At 41.5% G+C, this 17,980-nt stretch overlaps 1 protein-coding gene across 3 annotated transcripts in view; it reads right to left on the bottom strand.

The window, feature by feature from the left end:
* Window positions 1-3,964: 3,964 nt before the first annotated feature.
* The window catches only part of rnf213a (ring finger protein 213a), a 31,032-nt gene continuing 17,016 nt past the window's right edge, over window positions 3,965-17,980 (bottom strand). For 2 of the 3 annotated variants that reach the window (XM_034088799.1, XM_034088800.1), the window contains exons 29-67: window positions 17,838-17,962; window positions 17,139-17,255; window positions 16,935-17,059; window positions 16,731-16,853; window positions 16,567-16,646; window positions 15,334-15,484; window positions 15,119-15,251; window positions 14,837-15,028; window positions 14,618-14,748; window positions 14,372-14,529; window positions 14,079-14,285; window positions 13,749-13,936; window positions 13,532-13,652; window positions 13,314-13,414; window positions 13,035-13,217; window positions 12,751-12,917; window positions 12,397-12,499; window positions 12,184-12,298; window positions 11,858-12,065; window positions 11,542-11,741; window positions 11,319-11,441; window positions 11,111-11,221; window positions 10,726-10,968; window positions 10,571-10,646; window positions 10,452-10,486; window positions 10,230-10,330; window positions 9,968-10,124; window positions 9,609-9,786; window positions 9,043-9,137; window positions 8,696-8,947; window positions 8,082-8,214; window positions 7,446-7,529; window positions 7,187-7,367; window positions 6,785-6,986; window positions 6,620-6,697; window positions 6,000-6,197; window positions 5,714-5,803; window positions 5,440-5,618; window positions 3,965-4,890 (exon numbers count right to left, since the gene is read on the bottom strand). In XM_034088799.1, coding sequence (XP_033944690.1) covers window positions 4,734-4,890; window positions 5,440-5,618; window positions 5,714-5,803; window positions 6,000-6,197; window positions 6,620-6,697; window positions 6,785-6,986; window positions 7,187-7,367; window positions 7,446-7,529; window positions 8,082-8,214; window positions 8,696-8,947; window positions 9,043-9,137; window positions 9,609-9,786; window positions 9,968-10,124; window positions 10,230-10,330; window positions 10,452-10,486; window positions 10,571-10,646; window positions 10,726-10,968; window positions 11,111-11,221; window positions 11,319-11,441; window positions 11,542-11,741; window positions 11,858-12,065; window positions 12,184-12,298; window positions 12,397-12,499; window positions 12,751-12,917; window positions 13,035-13,217; window positions 13,314-13,414; window positions 13,532-13,652; window positions 13,749-13,936; window positions 14,079-14,285; window positions 14,372-14,529; window positions 14,618-14,748; window positions 14,837-15,028; window positions 15,119-15,251; window positions 15,334-15,484; window positions 16,567-16,646; window positions 16,731-16,853; window positions 16,935-17,059; window positions 17,139-17,255; window positions 17,838-17,962 — 5,601 coding nt within the window. In that variant the 3' untranslated portion in view covers window positions 3,965-4,733. The remainder of the gene's footprint in view (window positions 4,891-5,439; window positions 5,619-5,713; window positions 5,804-5,999; window positions 6,198-6,619; window positions 6,698-6,784; window positions 6,987-7,186; window positions 7,368-7,445; window positions 7,530-8,081; window positions 8,215-8,695; window positions 8,948-9,042; window positions 9,138-9,608; window positions 9,787-9,967; window positions 10,125-10,229; window positions 10,331-10,451; window positions 10,487-10,570; window positions 10,647-10,725; window positions 10,969-11,110; window positions 11,222-11,318; window positions 11,442-11,541; window positions 11,742-11,857; window positions 12,066-12,183; window positions 12,299-12,396; window positions 12,500-12,750; window positions 12,918-13,034; window positions 13,218-13,313; window positions 13,415-13,531; window positions 13,653-13,748; window positions 13,937-14,078; window positions 14,286-14,371; window positions 14,530-14,617; window positions 14,749-14,836; window positions 15,029-15,118; window positions 15,252-15,333; window positions 15,485-16,566; window positions 16,647-16,730; window positions 16,854-16,934; window positions 17,060-17,138; window positions 17,256-17,837; window positions 17,963-17,980) is intronic. The other variant, XM_034088801.1, reaches the window with a different exon arrangement.

Genomic DNA, 17,980 nt, shown 5'->3' with positions numbered 1-17,980 from the left:
CTGGACACGCTCTCACCCCGCTGTGACCTTCTGGCACATACATTGCAGATGACGTAGTCATTAAAATACACTAATTTGATAATAATACAATAACAGCAGCAACCTAGGGCTAATTTAATTTAATTTTCCCACACTGGCGGTAAAGCATATGTAATGCCCCATTGAAAATACAGTAGCCTGTTAGGTTTCTTTGTGAGGTCTCAGGGGTATTTCAGGGTGCTGCTTTTATACCACAATCATTAAAATCTTAGCTCCTTTTTGGCTGAGAGCGCCTGACTGGCGACGGCGCCTGCAAATTATATTGGATCTCCAAGGTGTAAACATGATGAATATCTGAGGCTGTTTTACAAAGGGTTAAGGTTGAAGCTCCTCCACAGATCAAGGCACATTGACGATTCAAGAATGAACTTTCTATTATTTTAACTAGACTGTAAAGCTCATAGGGCATGTATACAGGGGAGAAATTATTAAGTCTGCTGACCTAGATTTAAGTCATATTTTGTGACATTAACCTTTCCTTAAGGCTTCACAAAGAGAGCAACAGAGGGACCACTTGGAGAAAAAATGAATGACTAGATTCAAAAAGTTTGCTGGATACATTTAAACCAAGCATGTCTCCAACAAACTAGAAAACAGATGTGTTTTTAAGTGTTCAGTTTTCCCATGGTATTTAATGGTTTGAAGTATGGATAAAACTGGCTAAAGTGATTAATGGCATATTAATGACCCAGCAGAGTTATTGAAGACTTGTAATGCCCGTAATACACAGCAGTAAAATACTCCAACATGCAAACCAAAAGGGGACGTTTTTGCAAATTATTATCCAGTTATGTTAATCAGAAAAACCCTCATGCTTGTGACCTGATCCCAACTGTCCATCAACGATGAATATCATTAAATGTGAGCCACCACAGTAATTGTGCCCCTAATTCTTCCTCATCAAGAGACAACAACAATTGGCCCCTTTGTATCCTTCCTTTTGTACCCTTGGCATGGTGGCTTTGAAGCCTACAGGAGTGGAAGTGAAAGTGATTGAACTTGCTCAGTGAAGCTTGTTCTACAGTACAAGTTGCGCAAATCATGCATCATGACCCATTTGTGGATGTTTATTAACCCCATGTACAGTATTTCCACATTTTGGGTTTGCTAATGAGCAACACGTCTAGATGTGCATGTAAGCATCACCTTAGGGCTGGTTTTCAGTCTGTGAACATAACAATTATTTGATGATAGATTAATCATTATGCCACTGAGATAAAGTAAACACATGGGCTTTCCAGGGTAATATCCGGGAACCTGGCAGTCTATAGGCCCTGACACACCAAACCAACATCACAAACAAGCCTAATTTTGCATGCAGCTAGGCCAACAAGACGCATTTGAACCAAACACACAGCAAAAACAACAACATTATGGCCAACAATCACGTTGCCTTCTCTCTGCACCAGCATGAGAGGAAATGCGGTATGGGCAGGGAAAAATGTAAACCAGAAAACAGATACATTACATCACATGTCACTTGTTCAACGCTTTTATCCAAAGCGACTTACATACTTAGATACACAAGCCATTGTTACAGACATTTAAAAAAGCAGCATTTAACCATGTCCACACCACTCTTACTCACCACTTAATTTGAATCAAGACAGCCATGAAGACCTGCACCTTTTCGATTATTAAAATGATCATATGAGATGAATATTTTAAAACAGGAAAAGCCTCCGTGGGCCTCTCATTTCACTAATGTCCCCTCCTCGACTCCTATCCTTGTGTCTTAGTCCCGCCCACAGGAGATGCGAGCGGAGGAGCCGAGGAGTCGAGGAGGAGAAATTAGAGAAATAAGAAAGGCCCCGTGTGTTCCCTCATGACTTGAGTTGTTTGTTTTCCTCTCGTCCATTTCCCTTCCCCTTCGCTGATTGGCTCAGCCAATCATTGATTTATTTTGCCGTGGAAGGTCCTGACCTATGGTCCCGACTCACGCTCATCGAGGCCTCCAACTCGACCATGGCCCTTTCTCATTTCTCTAACTCCCCTCCTCGACTCCTATCCTCGAGATTTAGTCCCGCCCACAGGAGATGCGAGCCGAGGAGCCGAGGAGGGGAACCGAGGAGAGAGGAGGGGAAGCAGCAGGCAGTTAGAGAAATGAGAACTCCTCTCCCCTGAGCGGTCATTTTAGAGACGTCCATTAATGATGACAGGAAGCACAGCAGCCCTCTGTCTGATGGACAGATGTGTTCATGACCACTTATATATTTACTTTGATTCATTCACAGTGCGGTATAATGAGACAATAACAGGCTACAGATGCGGGGATTTATATACAATTTCAGAATCAAACAGAGCATAATAACGTAACACTATCAGAGACTGGATATATCCCCCCCCCCCCCTCTGGTCGCTACAATGAGGAAAATAAATTACGGGCCAAAAGTTTTATTTACAAGTATTAAAAGTAAGCAGAGGACACCAAACCAACTGAGACCTGTCTGTCCGCTGCATCTACACACACTGTACCACATGCACGCACCTACAGCTAACAGCCTAACAGCCGTTGTGTATTTTATTATGTGAAGCACTAAATAGTTTTAGAAAAATATGGACTCTTTGTTTGTAGATATCTACTAAACTACAGCAAATAAAGAGAGTAGGCCTGTTATACTGAGTGATATATATTACACACACTGCTCTGCTTTCTGCGCGGACCTCACAGCTGTTCTCTCTGGAAACATCGCGTCGCGATGAAAGCAGAAATAATATCCAGGGGATGCATGCAGAGCTTTCATTGGCTGAGATAAGTCCGGCCGTGCGTCACGACTCTTTGAAACATCTCTGTTGCCGGAAATGCATCCACGAAGGAGCCGTGGAGGACCCATCAGTGTATCCTCGGTTAGAGCTCCTCCTGCATTTAGATAAATTAGATGTCCTTCAACATGGCGCGCTGAAATTCATTTCCGGGTCACTACCGGAGGACCGAGGAGTCGAGGAGAGGGATTTGATGAAATGAGAAAGGGCCCATGTCGGTTAATCGACTTCAGGACCTTAGCGAATATCGTATTTACTGACTGCAGACTACTAGAGGGTGGTCTCTGACTGACATGGTTTACTTTCGCAGGAGCATGCTTCCATTTGTCATTGTTATGCTAAACACTGCTTTGGTATAGAGGAAATTGAATTAAGAAGCCATCCAGCAGCAGGCTTGCCCTTATCATTTCCATCAGCCTGATCAGAAACACATTGAGCTGCCACCAACAGAGGGTCAGAAAGTCACGTAACCTTAGGCATGCAGCCATTTCCTGAGCACTCCATCATGGAAACACTCTGTTGGCTTTTGGTAGTGATGTAACATGTAAATAAAGAGTCATTTACTTGTGAGCTACAGTAGGCTAGTAATGCTGTTGAGAATGTTCTGTAAAACATTCTCTGTACAACTGTAGACATACACATGGAATTATATAGGGGCCATTAACAGAACCGCAGATCATGGATATCTCAAAACCATGTAAAGTAAAACAGAAACGTTCTCTATGGGCAGATACTGAGATAACTGAGAAAATATGTTACGTTTTTTTTGTTATTTGTTGTGCCCTTTAAGCGGATGGCAACATGACACACAAAAACAATTGAATCTGCTTATTCCCATAAATGATGTTAGTCTCACAGGAGGTAAATCTAAGCACGATATCCACATTTCATCAGTGTTCTTGTTGCTAAACCCCTGCTGAGCAAAGTATTCTACTTTAACACTCCACCATGACTACAGGATGTAAGACCAATTTATAGTCGAGTTAGGAAATAATTCTGTCAACAATGGCAGATGGAAACATTTACAATCCATCAAAATGCTGCCATAACGTATTGGCAAAGTAATACTGTACTAGGCAACCAGCATAATGTGAGTAAAATGCACATTTAAAACATGTATATCATGTGATTGTATCATCTCAAAACACACAAAACAAGCATGCAGAAGGTGGAATCATTTATTATAAGCAGTATCTTTTACCATGCAAATACCAGGAATAATAAAATAGGAATGTAAGACAATAAGAGTATATTGTATTCTGTAAATATGCTGAACATAACATAAAAAGAGTTATGTGAAGAAAAGGTTATTAACCTTAAAGAACCTCTTGCTTTAAATGAAATTAAAAAAGTGAAAGAAAGGCAAAATACAACTTCTAGGAACATCAAAATAACATGAATGAACAGTGATAAAAAAAGGATGGAAATTACAAAACAATTTGTTTAAGCAAAGTGAAAAGATATATTATACTGAACTTTCAGTACAGTTACTCAAGTCAAAGTGATTTTCAGAGCCCAGAGGTATTCCACATGTTCCTGAGTAGAATTTAGATTGTTCTCTGCCTCTTAGGGACAGACATGTTCACAACTAAAGTGCAAGAAAGAAGACTTTAAACTGTATGGAAACTGTCAACATGTTGGCGGTTAGAAAAATAGAAGACAATAAATACATCTGCAAAGATCACATCTTCATACAGCTGAGCTGTAAATGTGAACTGCACACTTTTTAATCTTTATGATATTTATATTTTGAGTCATTATGAATCTTAACAGCAGTGCTCTAAAAAAGGCACATCAGCTCTGCATATATTTGTGTAAAATAAAACACTGACTTCAATTCTGTGGAATCATCATGATTGTAAACTTCAAGTTTAGGGATTTGATAGTATCACACAATGAAGGCATACAAAAAAACATCCCTTTCATCATTCTCATTGTCGCTGGCCGCGCTCCTGCTTGAAGGCCACGATGAACTTCCAGGCTTCAACATACTGGGACAGACAGATCTCCCCCGGGAATAGCTCCTCCACATCAGGGGGGGTGTCCAGGTCTTTGCGCTCCATGTAAGACACCAGTGTGTCTTTCAGGCTTTTAAAAGACAAACATATCAATTATACATGTGAACTGACGTCACACTAACGTACACACACCTAAATATAAATGTTCCAGTCTATACAATTTGTTTTCATTCATTTTTTTCCCTAAATGAAATAAATAATATGTTTTTTCACACTTGATTTAAGACTTAAGGTACATTTTGAAAGTTTGTGATCCATATAACATTAAGTGAATAGCTATGTTACACAATTGTGCAGTTTATACTTAGTCATCATAATATATCAACTTTATGGTTCCATTGGAAAATATTGCAATGCTAAAATGTAAAAAGTTGTAATATATAGAACCAAGTCTAACCAAAGTGAACTTCATGTTTGTTAGTGTGTGCAACATGTTCAATTCAGTCAAGGTGTCTCAAAGGGGGAGTATGAAACCATCCACTTTGTTTTAGCTGATGGGTTTCCCCTCTAATCTCTATCTTTCATCCTGAATGAACCGGCCTCTATTTAAGACATACTTTTAAGAAAAGATAGACATCTGCAAATAATACATCATTTCACAAAAACCTTTAGTTTTTACCTCCAGACAGGCCTGTAGGTTTCAGGTGCATTGGACTTTTTAAGAACAAGCACCAGGAACTCGTGCATCTCCAGCAGGAAACTGTCAGCGCTGCTCTTAGAGAAGAAGTCGATGAGCAGCCTGTGCTCCTCCTCGCTCAGGGCCTGTTTGTACTTCACTGAGACTTCCACAAATGGATCCTGAAGAAGAAAGAGAAAGCATTTATGATTTTAAGTTTTTTTTTAATGAATAATGAAACCATTTCCACCTGTGTGTTTGTATACTGATGTCTTACCCTCTTGAGCCGTAGCATATTTTCTGATTTGAGCGAGGCGAGCAGCTGCCACAGAGCCACACAATGCTTAAGACAGCACATGCTCATGGCCTGTAAGCAAAACAGGGAGACCATTAAGTAAGATCTCATAAATCAGTTCATTTTCATCCACCAAAAAAACAAGAAAAGTAGCTCTTTGGGGCAGATTTGGCAAATTCTAAGGGTTATGTACATTGTTAAAGAAATATCTGTTGTAGCGGGAGAACATGCAACAGGATAAAATTATCAGTGTCCCAGATAGGCTGACCTTGAAGATATGTGGAGCCATCTGGTTCCCCATCTGCAGCACCTCCTCCAAGTAGCAGGACAGCTGCATGAGAGGCTCTCCCCCAGTCGTGGCGAGGAAACCGAGGGCCACTTCCAGTGTGGACAAGGCCTCACACACTTCACTGTAGGAGTGCAGCTCCCCAGCCATGGCAGACAGGGTGAGAGTCTGAAGAGGCTCCTGTTGGCATACAGTCACAGGTCGTATCAACTCATGAGGACATTATTTACAACAGTAGTGCTTAAGTGTGGGCTTTAATGTGTACTGTAAGATGCAAGCATTTTTATTCCAAATATTGTGTGCATGACTTTTATATTATAGTGTTCTATTTTTGTTTGTCTCTTTGCTGTATCATTGTAAATGTCCCCTCTGTGGGATGATAAAGGAATTCTGATTCTAATTCTGATGACAAGTAGGGTGCAGGTAACCCGAGGGGAAAATTGGATGCAGACATAATGTATAGCCTGGAATCTTTTTCAAAGCAGAAACAGAAACGTATTTTTGATCAGATGACAGTAATCAGAAAATATGATGAAGCATATCCTGAGCCAACAGGTTTTATATACCATATGTGGAAAATGAATGATAGTTGTAGTACTTACTTGCTGGACTTTTGCTTTTACATCCTTCAGGATGACCTCGTAGTTGCGGTCATGTCTGGTCACCAGTGTTGGAATGCCCTGTGGGAAAAGGGCACAAGGATTGTTGTATTAACACATTTCCCAACAAAATTCTGTGATTTTCTAGTGCTTTCCTTTACTACTCACATTGAGAGTGATTAGAGGTTTGCCCAATAGGTAGCGGGAGATTATCTGTTGCTGGATCTTGGGCAAGTCGTACTCATGAAGAGTCTCCTGGCCTTTCTCTATGCTGTACTGTGTGTTGGACAGAACCAGGGGCATCAGGTCTCTGTCCAGCTCGTACCGAATTACGTGCAGTTCAGTCAGATCGGCAGGACTCACTTTGTAGCTGGGTAGAGGGGGAAAAAAGGCCAGTCAGACAGTATCTGTGCAGCTTGTGCTTAAAGTATTATGTGACTATATCTGCAAACATGTTTTGTAGTCATGTTTCAATCCTTGTATTGGTCTCTCAGTGAAGCCAACACTTTAATGTAGTGTATATGTTTGAGGCAGAAGTTAAACCGAAAAATGTGGCATGAGCGCCCCCACCTGGTCTCCTCTCCAGTGTGCTTATCCACACAGTACACCAGGTCATTATGCAGGGTGATGAGGTAGCTGACAAGAGCTGTGGAGCACAGGCCTGGGCCTTGTCGTCGTGGTAACAGCACCTTTAAGTCACTGTTGTGGTCCAGGTCATTCTGGCAGAACTCTGCTGGGATCTTGATTTCACCTGAGCGACAACATTTCAATTTAGGTAGGATCATCATGTTGGACATCAGTGTCAGTGTATAAAACTGTTTGTATTTACCATTAGTGGCCAAAGACACTCTGAGCTGATTCCAGGTTGTTAGGAAGATGTTGATGTATTTATCATACCAGGCTTTCAGCGAAACTGCATACATGAAAAAAAAAACATAATTGTAATACCAAGTGTAAACATATCTTTGTGTCCTCTGGCTATTTTACATGTTCTCCACAATGCTACTCTGCTAACTGCACAGCTCTTCAACTTCCATCAGAAATCTGAAATACTGCTTGTATCTTGTATGTTCTTGTTCATTTATAATATTTTTTGTAAGTTTTTACTATAATTGCTTTTATTTTCCAACTTTATTTCTGTGTTTATTGGAAACCAAAGCAAATGTCTCTTTTGTGTAAACCTACTTGGCATTAAACGTGTTTCTGATTAATTCGAGACATGACCCGCAGTACAGAGGATTGACTATAGCATATTAAAACCTCTCATGCGTCTAACAGCTCTTTGTCTCTTTCCTGGTTAAAACAACTCATTCCTTGACAGGCAGGTTTTTGAACGGTACGCCGCCAGCTCCTTTGCTATGCCATTTCCGAGAAAGAGGTAAGTAGGAACGATGTGCAACTCTTAGCAAGTGAGTCATACTTGACAAAGTTGAGAATCACTGGCATTGGCAGCTAGTTTCAGTACCTGCTTTCTGACTGTGGAGGAACTCCGTAATGGTGCCACAAGTCAGCTCAGTGATGTTTTGAAACTTCTTGACCAGATCTCTCTGGAGCGTGAGGATATCAGGAAGGTGCTTCACTAGTCTGAGCTCTGCTTCCTAAACAAAAAAAAGAATGGATGTGTTCAGATAATCGCTTGTAATATTATGTTTAAGATCTGGTTAAGTATGTGAATATTAAAGAAGCCACAAATTAGGAAAATGTGTTGTGTTTAAGCCGGTCTTGCCCCATCAGTATCCTTACATTCATATTTTTATTTATCAACACAGATATTGTGGCATACAAAACGATGTTTCATTTCTGGTCATTCTGGAACCATTAACAATGAAGTCAGAGGTCTTTCAACAAAAATACAATTATATAGATATATAATAGTAAAACATTATTTGTAATTCTGCACATTGTGTCTTTTAGTGTGTGTACTGCACAAATAGGGGCAAAAGTGTGCTCTTTAATGTAATGCAAGCAGTATTTAATTATTGTGGTTGCCATAACACCCAGTCTCTTAGATACATTGCATACATTTTTTTTGTCCAGTTCCTGACAAAGCTTTTTGAAATCCTGTCATTGTTTCCTTACCCTATGCAGAAATCTCCAGAGCACCGGCAGCATGTCTTTGCCATCATTCTGCTCCACAATGTGAGTGAGGCTCAGCAGAGACACTTTCTCCCGGCAGCTCCACACCGCAGAGCCGTGGATCAGAGAGTTCTGGGGAAGTGAGGTCAAGAAGAGGCTGGGATTTCCAAACATTAGCTTCATGATTGGATTGGCCGAGACGCGAGAATCAGCCTGGAGGAATTTGTTCACTTCCTTAAGCCGTCTATCCAAGTGCTGTGGAGGAGAGCATGACATGGAATTTTAAAAATAAAATCCTGGAATGTAATAATGCGTATTATTTGTGTAGAAGAAATACATTATTTCTATACCTTCAGCTGAGGTGTGATGATGGTGTTGCTCACTTCCATCTCCCATCCATTTCTAGCGTCTTTGGTGGAGAGCAGATTGTCAAAAGGAACAGGCCCTGAAAGGAAAGACCTGCTGTGTTAAATAGTAGAAGGTAATCCAGTAAATCGATTGTGTCCTTTTTAAAAAAAGTCCAACATTTAACTTAGTAGGACAGGTAATAAAAGTGTCTATACTAAGATACACTGACATCGCATCAAAAAGCTAGAATTAGAACTGCAAATACCAATCTGGACTTACACGTCATATTTCTTTGGAGTGATTTAAAAGTACTTTATTTTAATGCGACACCTCTCTTTTTCCTATTTTCTGTCACTGTCCTGCAGCTTGCAAATGAACAATATAACAAGATAAGAGCAAGGTTTAAGAGCAATAAACTAACTACCGTTAGAATAGAAATGAAAACGGTGAGAAAGCTGCTCTAAAGTGGCAGACTGATATTCGGATATTGATAGAGATGTTGGTATCATTATGTATCTCAAAACACTCTCAAAGCGTGTGACTGTTTTACAGGTTTGTTGTTCCTTACATGATTGTTGTTGTTGTTGTGGTTCCACGAGGCTGCTGATGAGCAGGTGAACAGTGCTGACTGTGTCATCTGTCCCTTTACCCAGAGATCTGATGAGATGTTTCAAGTCCTTTTGCAGGTGAGCAAGTATAAATGCACCTGGGTCATGGACTGGTGGCTTGATGATGGCCGAAATAGACTAGAAACACAAATACAGTGGATGACTGACCAGACCCCATTCCCTTAACTGCTAAAAGCACAGTTCTATAACACATACATGATGGGGTTTGTATGGTTTGTGAGCATGTTTTCTGGAGATTCTCCAAACAATCAAGAATAATTTGCCGGAAGAGAGGGTGTGCATGATAACTTTCCAGTACCTGTGGGCAGCTGTGGGCACCCAGTAGCATGGCCATGTGATTGAGCATGCGGGCCATGGTGAAGGGAACCGGGGACATGCTCTTGGTGTCCAACATGTCTGGATTGTCCCTGCGTCTGTGGTCACCGAGGATGTGACCTGTCTGAGTGCGGTCACCTCTGTGAGAGGAAGATAACAAAAATAAATTGAAATTAAAACAAAACATACACTAAGTGACTGTTTATATTAGATTTTTGGCTCGAATTATATCACAGAACACTCACTGCAACTGAACAACATGAAATCCCGCCACAGGAATGTGGTTGTCGCCTCCTATTTTAACACCACAGTCCGGACATTCACTTGTTTGCATGGGCTGGCCGCACTGGAGAAAAAAAAAGAAAGAAGACGCAACAACGTATTTTTCAATGTATGAAAAGCATACTCCAAAAAAGAGACTCAACTAGATTGCAACATTTTTATGATTCAGACAGAACATAACATACCTCTCCAATGGTGCATGGGTGACCATTTGGGCAATCTATGGTAAGAGTAAATACAAAATTACTTGTATAGTATTTTCAATGATATTTAAAATGTGAGTGTCATTTTGTCTGTGACTTACGGTACCACTGCAACGGCCCCATAGCTTGTTGAGCCACTGCTAACATGTCCTCAGGCATAGTTGGCAAGAAGGCTGCCTGTAACAAAACATACAAATATGAGGTGGGCTTCCAAGAAGACAAAGCCAATACTGGAAGCTGTTGACAATATGCATACCTGCATGTTGGCAGGCGCCATGGCCAGCTGCTGCAGGGGGGCCAAGATCCCCTGGTTACTGATGAGCAAGACAGCTGCCAGGTGAATGGTTAAGTCCGCCAGCACACACTTTGCACCAGAAGCCCCGGGACAAACAACCAACGGCCCCACCTGGTTGGTCACTAGAGCTTTGGCAAAGACCTTTACCTGTGGGCTGGCAAGGACTTTGGAGTTCTGGATGTAGGCCATTAGGGCTTCCAATTGCTGCAGGTAAAATAGATTCATTAATATATATAGATGTATAGTTTACTGACAAAGACAGAAAAGAGTCCAGTTAAGAAAAGCGTGGGTAACCGTTCCCAAATTACATAAACAAATAGTTATATCAGGGGGTGTGAAGATCTACCTTGGGCTTGGGGTGGAAGCTAGCATTGGCTTCTCTGTAGAGAGTGGTGACTTCTCTGTACAACGCCAACAGAAGATTAACTGTTTTACCCTGTGGTGAGCATCTGCACCCCTATAAAGAAAAAGAGCAACAAGATATCCATGTAAACTCACAATTAAAAGCAGAGTCCTTACCAAATGCTCAGTTACCAACAAGTAAGTAACGTTACCTCACAGATCTTGTCCAGTCCGTCCACTTTGCAGTCCATTATTCCCTTTGCAACAGCATCCCTGATGATCTTGTAGTCGTCCCCACACACAAGAAACTGGTCTATTGGGATGGCTTCTTCACTCTGGGTGTAACATAAATAAATCCACACTATTTAGTTTCAGCTTTGGAATACAACATTGCTTTTATCTGGGTACTAACACTTAAAAATCACAATGTTGAACCTTTTGCAGCACTTCCACGGGGAAGAGCCAGCGCATGTCGTCCACTTTGAGTTGTTTCAGGACAAACTCCACTCCATGTTGACTGCAGATCTTACGGATCAAGTAGACTCGATACCAGTCGTTTCCACTGCGCCTACACAAGCTTACCACACTGGCCAGGAAGGCTGCGGTTCCACTTTGACCATTATCCTTAGCCTCTGCTTTGACAAAAACAAGAATTACATTTTGTTAAACTGCACGCATTCTAAAACACACACAAATCACAAATTGTGCAGTATGTGTGTAACGAATACAATATGTCATTTAAATTACGCACCAGGGTTTCTGAGTTTTTCCATAATGAGGGTTGCCGCCATATCCAGGTCCATACGCACTCTGGCCATTTGCTGCAGATACTCCACAGTGGCTTTTTCAGCAGACTGGTCATGTGATTGCAGGTAGTCAGTCAGGAAGGCACTTTCATCCTTCAGACACCGCTGTTGGTCTGCAATGGACCTGAACTGCAACCTTTCAAACATGGAATCCTAAAGAAATGAAAAGAGACACTACTATTCACATGTGCGATAAGCACATTTGCATTTAATTGACTGATGCTGACAGGCTTTATTTGAAATATACAGCAGACCAAGAATTATTGAGTACCTCCAGGCAGTTCAAGTACAACGAGTAGAGTTCATTTTTGTCTGACTCCTCCAAGATGATGCTCTGCTCAACTGCCACCAGATGCTGCTGCAGGTAACCTTTAACTTCATCGAAGCTTCAGAAAAAGGACAAAAATGATAAACAACACAAACAATCTTAGAATTGTACATACATTAAGTAGGCTTTATGCAATGTGCCACAACATCACCTCACCTGTACTTCATCAGAAGTTTGAGCACCACTGACCGAACCACTGGATTTTTATCCACAGAGTCATCAAACGGAGAGAGCACCTTTGTCAGAATTTGCCGATTGACTGGAGAGAAAAAAGTATAGTCAGAGCTGATGAAGCATGTATAGGCAAAGACATGGTTGTGGACACGAGGGTCCTGCCTGGGCCGCCTGATAGCTTAGTGGTTAGAGCTAGTGGCCCATATTAGGAGACCGCTGCCAATCAAGATGGTTCAAGTCCCGAGCTATTTCCCCATTTCACTCTATATCTCAAATAAAGGCACTCTCTGGCCCAAAAAATATCTTTAAAATAAACAAAAACAACAAGTGTCTTACCTCCGAGAGTTGTAACATGGTTGGCCTCCACCATGAGAAAGGACAGCAAATGACGAATGACAGCTGAACAGGGGGGAGAGTTGTCTTTGAAGCACACGGTGGACACCAGGTCAATGAAGAAAGCGTTGCACTGCTTCCTGAACTGAGCATGTTGTTTGATAAGAATCCTGCAGAAAATAAGAGACGCAATAGTTTAACAGTTTTGAGGTCAAATTCACTACATGCCAGATTCACAACGCATGAAGCTTCTAATAACAGTACAGTTCATCAAAGGAGTAACCAACCTTATGGCATCTGAAGGAACCATGGGGAAGTCGTCGTTAACTGGCTGCATGCAGAGGGGACAGTACATCTGACCGGGAACCAACCACTGTCTGATACAGGCTAAACAGTAGATGTGTTCACATGGCAGGCAGACCGGATCTTGGGCGTCTCCCATACACACTGGGCACAGCGTAAGACCAAACCTGAAACAAAAAAAATGAGGTGAAGACATCAGGTGGAGGCGAAGAACAGTAGGGGTGATTCCGATGAAATGCAGACAGTGAAATCTGAGTTTTTACCTGAAGATGCATTCAATGGCTCCATCTTTGCAGTTCTTGAGCAAAGTGATTACTGCCTCAAAGGACTCCTGAGTTTTGAGGTCTGCATTTTTTTCCAGAATCTACGAGAAAGGAAACATAATACTTTGTCTATAAACAGAGGAATTACTGTGGTTGATGGCAATTTAATTAATTGGTGTTATTAAAATTCTTAAAAATATAAAAGAACACGTATCAACCTGGCAAAGCCCTTTTGTATGCTTCAAAAGCAGAGGTGTCAGCTTCTGCTCTACCAGCTCAATGCCCAGCAACATATGTTCCACAAACAGAGAGAGAGAGAATATCCGATTCCATCCAGCTCTAAGAATAAAGAAATAGAAACGAGCAATCTTAATGTAGCTGAAGCACTTTCTACTGGTAAATGTTGGATATACAATTGTATTAAGCTTGACTTACTGTACTCTGTGGACGATAGCCTTGCACCTGTCTCCATAGCTTCTCACACTGTCCTCAGAGCAGATCAACTCAATGGGAACATGGAGTTTTTTGACCTGTCTGAGCCAGTCTTGTCTTTGGGCATCTGTGTCTAGGGATCTAGGCTCCAGGTACTCCACACATGCGAAAGCAGCATACACATCAAGTACCTTGAAGACAGAGGGAAATGTATTACTACACATCACAGGCCACTAAACAGACAACGTTAATAATACTAAAATACCAAACATTCATAAGTCGCATGCTTGGCAATTTCAAAAACCTTGAAGAAAACGGTCTTTTGAGGCTCACCAGTTCAACCCCGTCTCTGGTATGATGATTCTTCAACAGATGCTGGGTCACCTGGGGCTCAATGCAAATCATTCTGGAGAAGTTCTGAAGACGGTTCTTGAACTTATGATAAGCAGCATGGACCCATGGAAGAGATGTCACTGTATCCGTACTATTGAGCTGCAAACGCAGCTCATTGACGCAACAGTTCAGGGCACCACACAGGAGCTGCAAAAGAGCACGACGTGCATGAGTATTAACATGCACCAACACCACACGGATCTAGATGAACAATGGCTGCAAGTCAAAACAACCTCCAAATCTTCCTGACATGTCACGTTCATTGTCATGGAGATGAAATCCTGAAGGTAGCGTTGGAAAAACTCTGTCTGCATCTCTCGGTCTGCTTTCTCAATGTATCGCCCCAGTGGTGTCTTCCAAAAGAACTCATCGAAATCTTGTTGGGTTTGGCCTAACAGACATACACATTTGTTTACACAACATCAACATCATGGTGATAACATAGCACTAATGTAGAGTACCTGATAACAGGCCATTACCTTCACGTTGAAGGGCATGAACCCAGAGTTCCTCCAGGTAGTCCTTGATCCTCCAGCTGAAGGGCATGCTGCAGCTCATGTTCCTGTCTTGGGCAATGTAGTTCTGCACCAGGATTGTTTTTGTCTCAGAGCTGTCAAAAGAGAAAAACAACAACAAGTTTAAATATGTTAACAGTTTGTTAAATCCTATGACCTTTATTCATCATAACCATAACTCACTTGGGGTCCAGTGTTAGGTGTGGGATTTCCAGCAGCTTATCATTGCCAAAGATATCTAACCAAAGTCTCTTGACAAATCCACCACACTTTTCATCGAGTAGGATGTTCATGTTTTGATCACGGTCAATGACTGAAACCAGTTGAGCCAAGAGGGGAATGATCACAGCCTGAACGCGCTTCCATAAGGTGTGCCTGTCACAACAGACAAAATGTTAACAGTGCAGTTCATACAAAAATATGATTGTTTAGGCAAACAGAACATGTGTATTCTGTGGCACTAACCTGAAAGTGCCTCCCTCTTGCAATGCGTCAATGTTTGAGGCCTCCTTAATAACCCAGTTGCTTTTGATGGATAAACCATCATGAGTCGCCAGCAATGAGTGAAGATGCTTCTTTACAGTTTGCAGAAATTCCCCTGAGAATAGAAAGATAAGATCATGAACACTGCAACTGCTGTAAAAATAACAACACCAGCGAAAGAAAAGTGTTGTTAGTACCTTTTACTTCGTCGTTGTCACTGAGGAGTGTCAGCAGGATCTCAACTCTCCGAGTACTGCGGCCACCTTCCACCTGGTCCCTGAGCATGCCGACTGCACTCTGCACGCAGCTCCGCACCAGCGCTGTCGTGTCCACAGCGTTTTCCCAGCCCTGCAGCAGGAAACAGTGGTTAAAAGCTGGTAGCACAAGCAACCCAAAATAACATGACATATAATCTTTGTCAGACAACTGACTGAAAGCACATCTATCCAACATTAAGAATCGGTTTTATTACCAAGTAGGTTATTACCAAGTAGGTTTACACATACGGGGAATTTGCTTTCGTATATGTAAACCTAGATTAAACTGTAAGTGTAGATTTTTTTTAATTAATGGCAAATTAAAAAACACATTTTAAAAAGCTCCCATGTCATGGCCATTTCTACTGATCATAATTCCATTGTTGAGGTCTACTAGAATAGATTTATATTGTGCAATTTTCCAAACTCACATTGGTTTCTCATTCAGCATCACTGTATAGTATGTGTATTCACTCTTTGTCCTACACGGCTTGTTGGAGCTCCTGCACCCCCCCCCTGTGAGCCCACTGTGCTCTGATTGGTCAGCTCGCCCACTATGTTCTGATGAGTCCACCACCGTTACAGTGGAACATCAGTGATTATGTGTTACAATGGCGTTAGCAACCAGAAAATGACACAAGTAATGACAAACGGATGAGAATGCTGCGTGGGGTCTGGGTGCCGTGTTGGCGGGATGTTGCGCGGCTCGCTGCTGCGAGGAGCGGACAGTGTGAGCTGGGTTCATTTCCTGAGACAACGAGACATCGCGAATGGGCGCGGGAAGGGGGGGGTGCTGAGGGGGCTGCAGCACCCCCATCTGCGAAGCTCCACTAGCACCCGCACCCCAGCGCATCACAGTTTCACCGCTGAGTGTGTGTGTGTGAGGAGCTCCACGGATTGGTCCATTTGGGTATGGTCACGTCACTGTACCCAGGAAGAAAAAGAGAAATCTCCAACGAGGCATTCTGGGGCAGCATAGACAGGTCTTTTCTGTGTTAGAGTTTTACTTGCTACAGGGTGTACTTTGAGGGTTTGTGACTTTGCAGACTGTTTACATGCATAAAAACCTTCATAACACACAAGGGGACGGGTAATAACCGGAAAAGCATGACATGGGACCTTTGAGTGTGTGTTTTTCCCACAACAACACATGTTGCATCCGTCTGTACTCACATTTCCTTCTGCATTTTCCTCTGCATTTTCCTCTGCTTCCTCATGCTCATTCTCAGTATACATGTCATCCACTTCCATGGCTATAGAAAAAAAGGTTGTAACTTAATGCCACAAAGATTATATATAGAGGAAATTATTATTTGCTATCGATTATGAATCGTTACCTTCAGGCTGGCTCATCTTTGTTTCAAACATTTGACTGATTGTCATGTTTTGCAAGGCTTTGATGTCTGAAACAATGTCCTTTGACCGTCTGAGGTCATCAATGTGAACTGATCTCCAGGGGCCTGTAAATATTAACATGTGTCGGATTATTCTTCAAACCATTCGATACAAAATAAAAAAATCACAACTCTTATTAACTTTACCTCCATGAAAGCCGATGTAGGAAGTCCCTCCTTCCATTCTTGGCAGTCTGGTGATAAAGTAGACAAACACCCTGCTTCCGTTGCTCTCGTGAGTCATCTTGTTGATTTCATTCATGGATGAATATCTAAAAGTAAACGGCAAAACTAAATATGGCGAATCCCAAGATGGACATATAACCAACAAAGAGGAAATGTTTGACCTACTTTGCAGATGCAATGAGATTGGCACTGTGAGAGGCTTCGTCAAAATCACTCTGAATGAGGAGGATCTTGTTGGGGGGTCCAGTGTTACTGCTTCCATTATCAGCTGTGAGGAAGTTCCTACAAGAAAACAGGGAATTGAAGTTGAGACTGATAACATACTAAAAGATCAGAAGTGTATGTTCTTGGTAATAACAATGCTTTTCTGAACATACATTATACCTCTTAAAAATACTGTAACAAAGGATATATGGACATTAAAAAAAAGAAAGTTCACCCCAAGAACAAAATTAATTTTCCTATAGTGTTATCAATATAGATTGTTTTGTTGCACGTTGTTGAAGCTTGGATAAAATGGCAACAGCCATATGTCCATATATTATGAACCTGTTAGTCAAGATGTTGATTAACAGTCATGTTGGAGCAGTTTCCTTTCGGAAAAAAATGTTGTATGCCAAATTCCAGCCAACTGTATTACATTTGTATTTTATTTCCCTCTCGCCTAACAAAATGTTTCTCCGTTGTATTGTTTTTTTTACAACTTACCATACCCTTATTAAGAAGAACATTTACTTTCTGCATAATTGTGTTTATTGCAGTTTACTCTATGACAATACCAACACGTTTCAGGTTATTTCAGTTTAACAGAGCCACATATTTTAGAAAATCTAAACTAATACATTTCTCAAAATATCAACAAACCTAATTTTCTTCAAGAACGAGTACTCCGTGTCAAACTGCTGGAGTGACAGAAGCTCAACACTATTCAACACTTGTTCGAGTGTATCAAGGTCAGAAGCTGTCAGAAGTCTGGAGAATGTCGTCACCTGTGGTTTGAAATGAGA

The sequence above is a fragment of the Pseudochaenichthys georgianus genome, chromosome 8, assembly GCF_902827115.2.
Source record: "Pseudochaenichthys georgianus chromosome 8, fPseGeo1.2, whole genome shotgun sequence".
Taxonomy (NCBI): Eukaryota; Metazoa; Chordata; class Actinopteri; order Perciformes; family Channichthyidae; genus Pseudochaenichthys; species Pseudochaenichthys georgianus.
The sequence above is the reverse complement of the archived record's forward strand: the minus strand, read 5'-3'. Positions and strand labels throughout refer to the sequence as shown.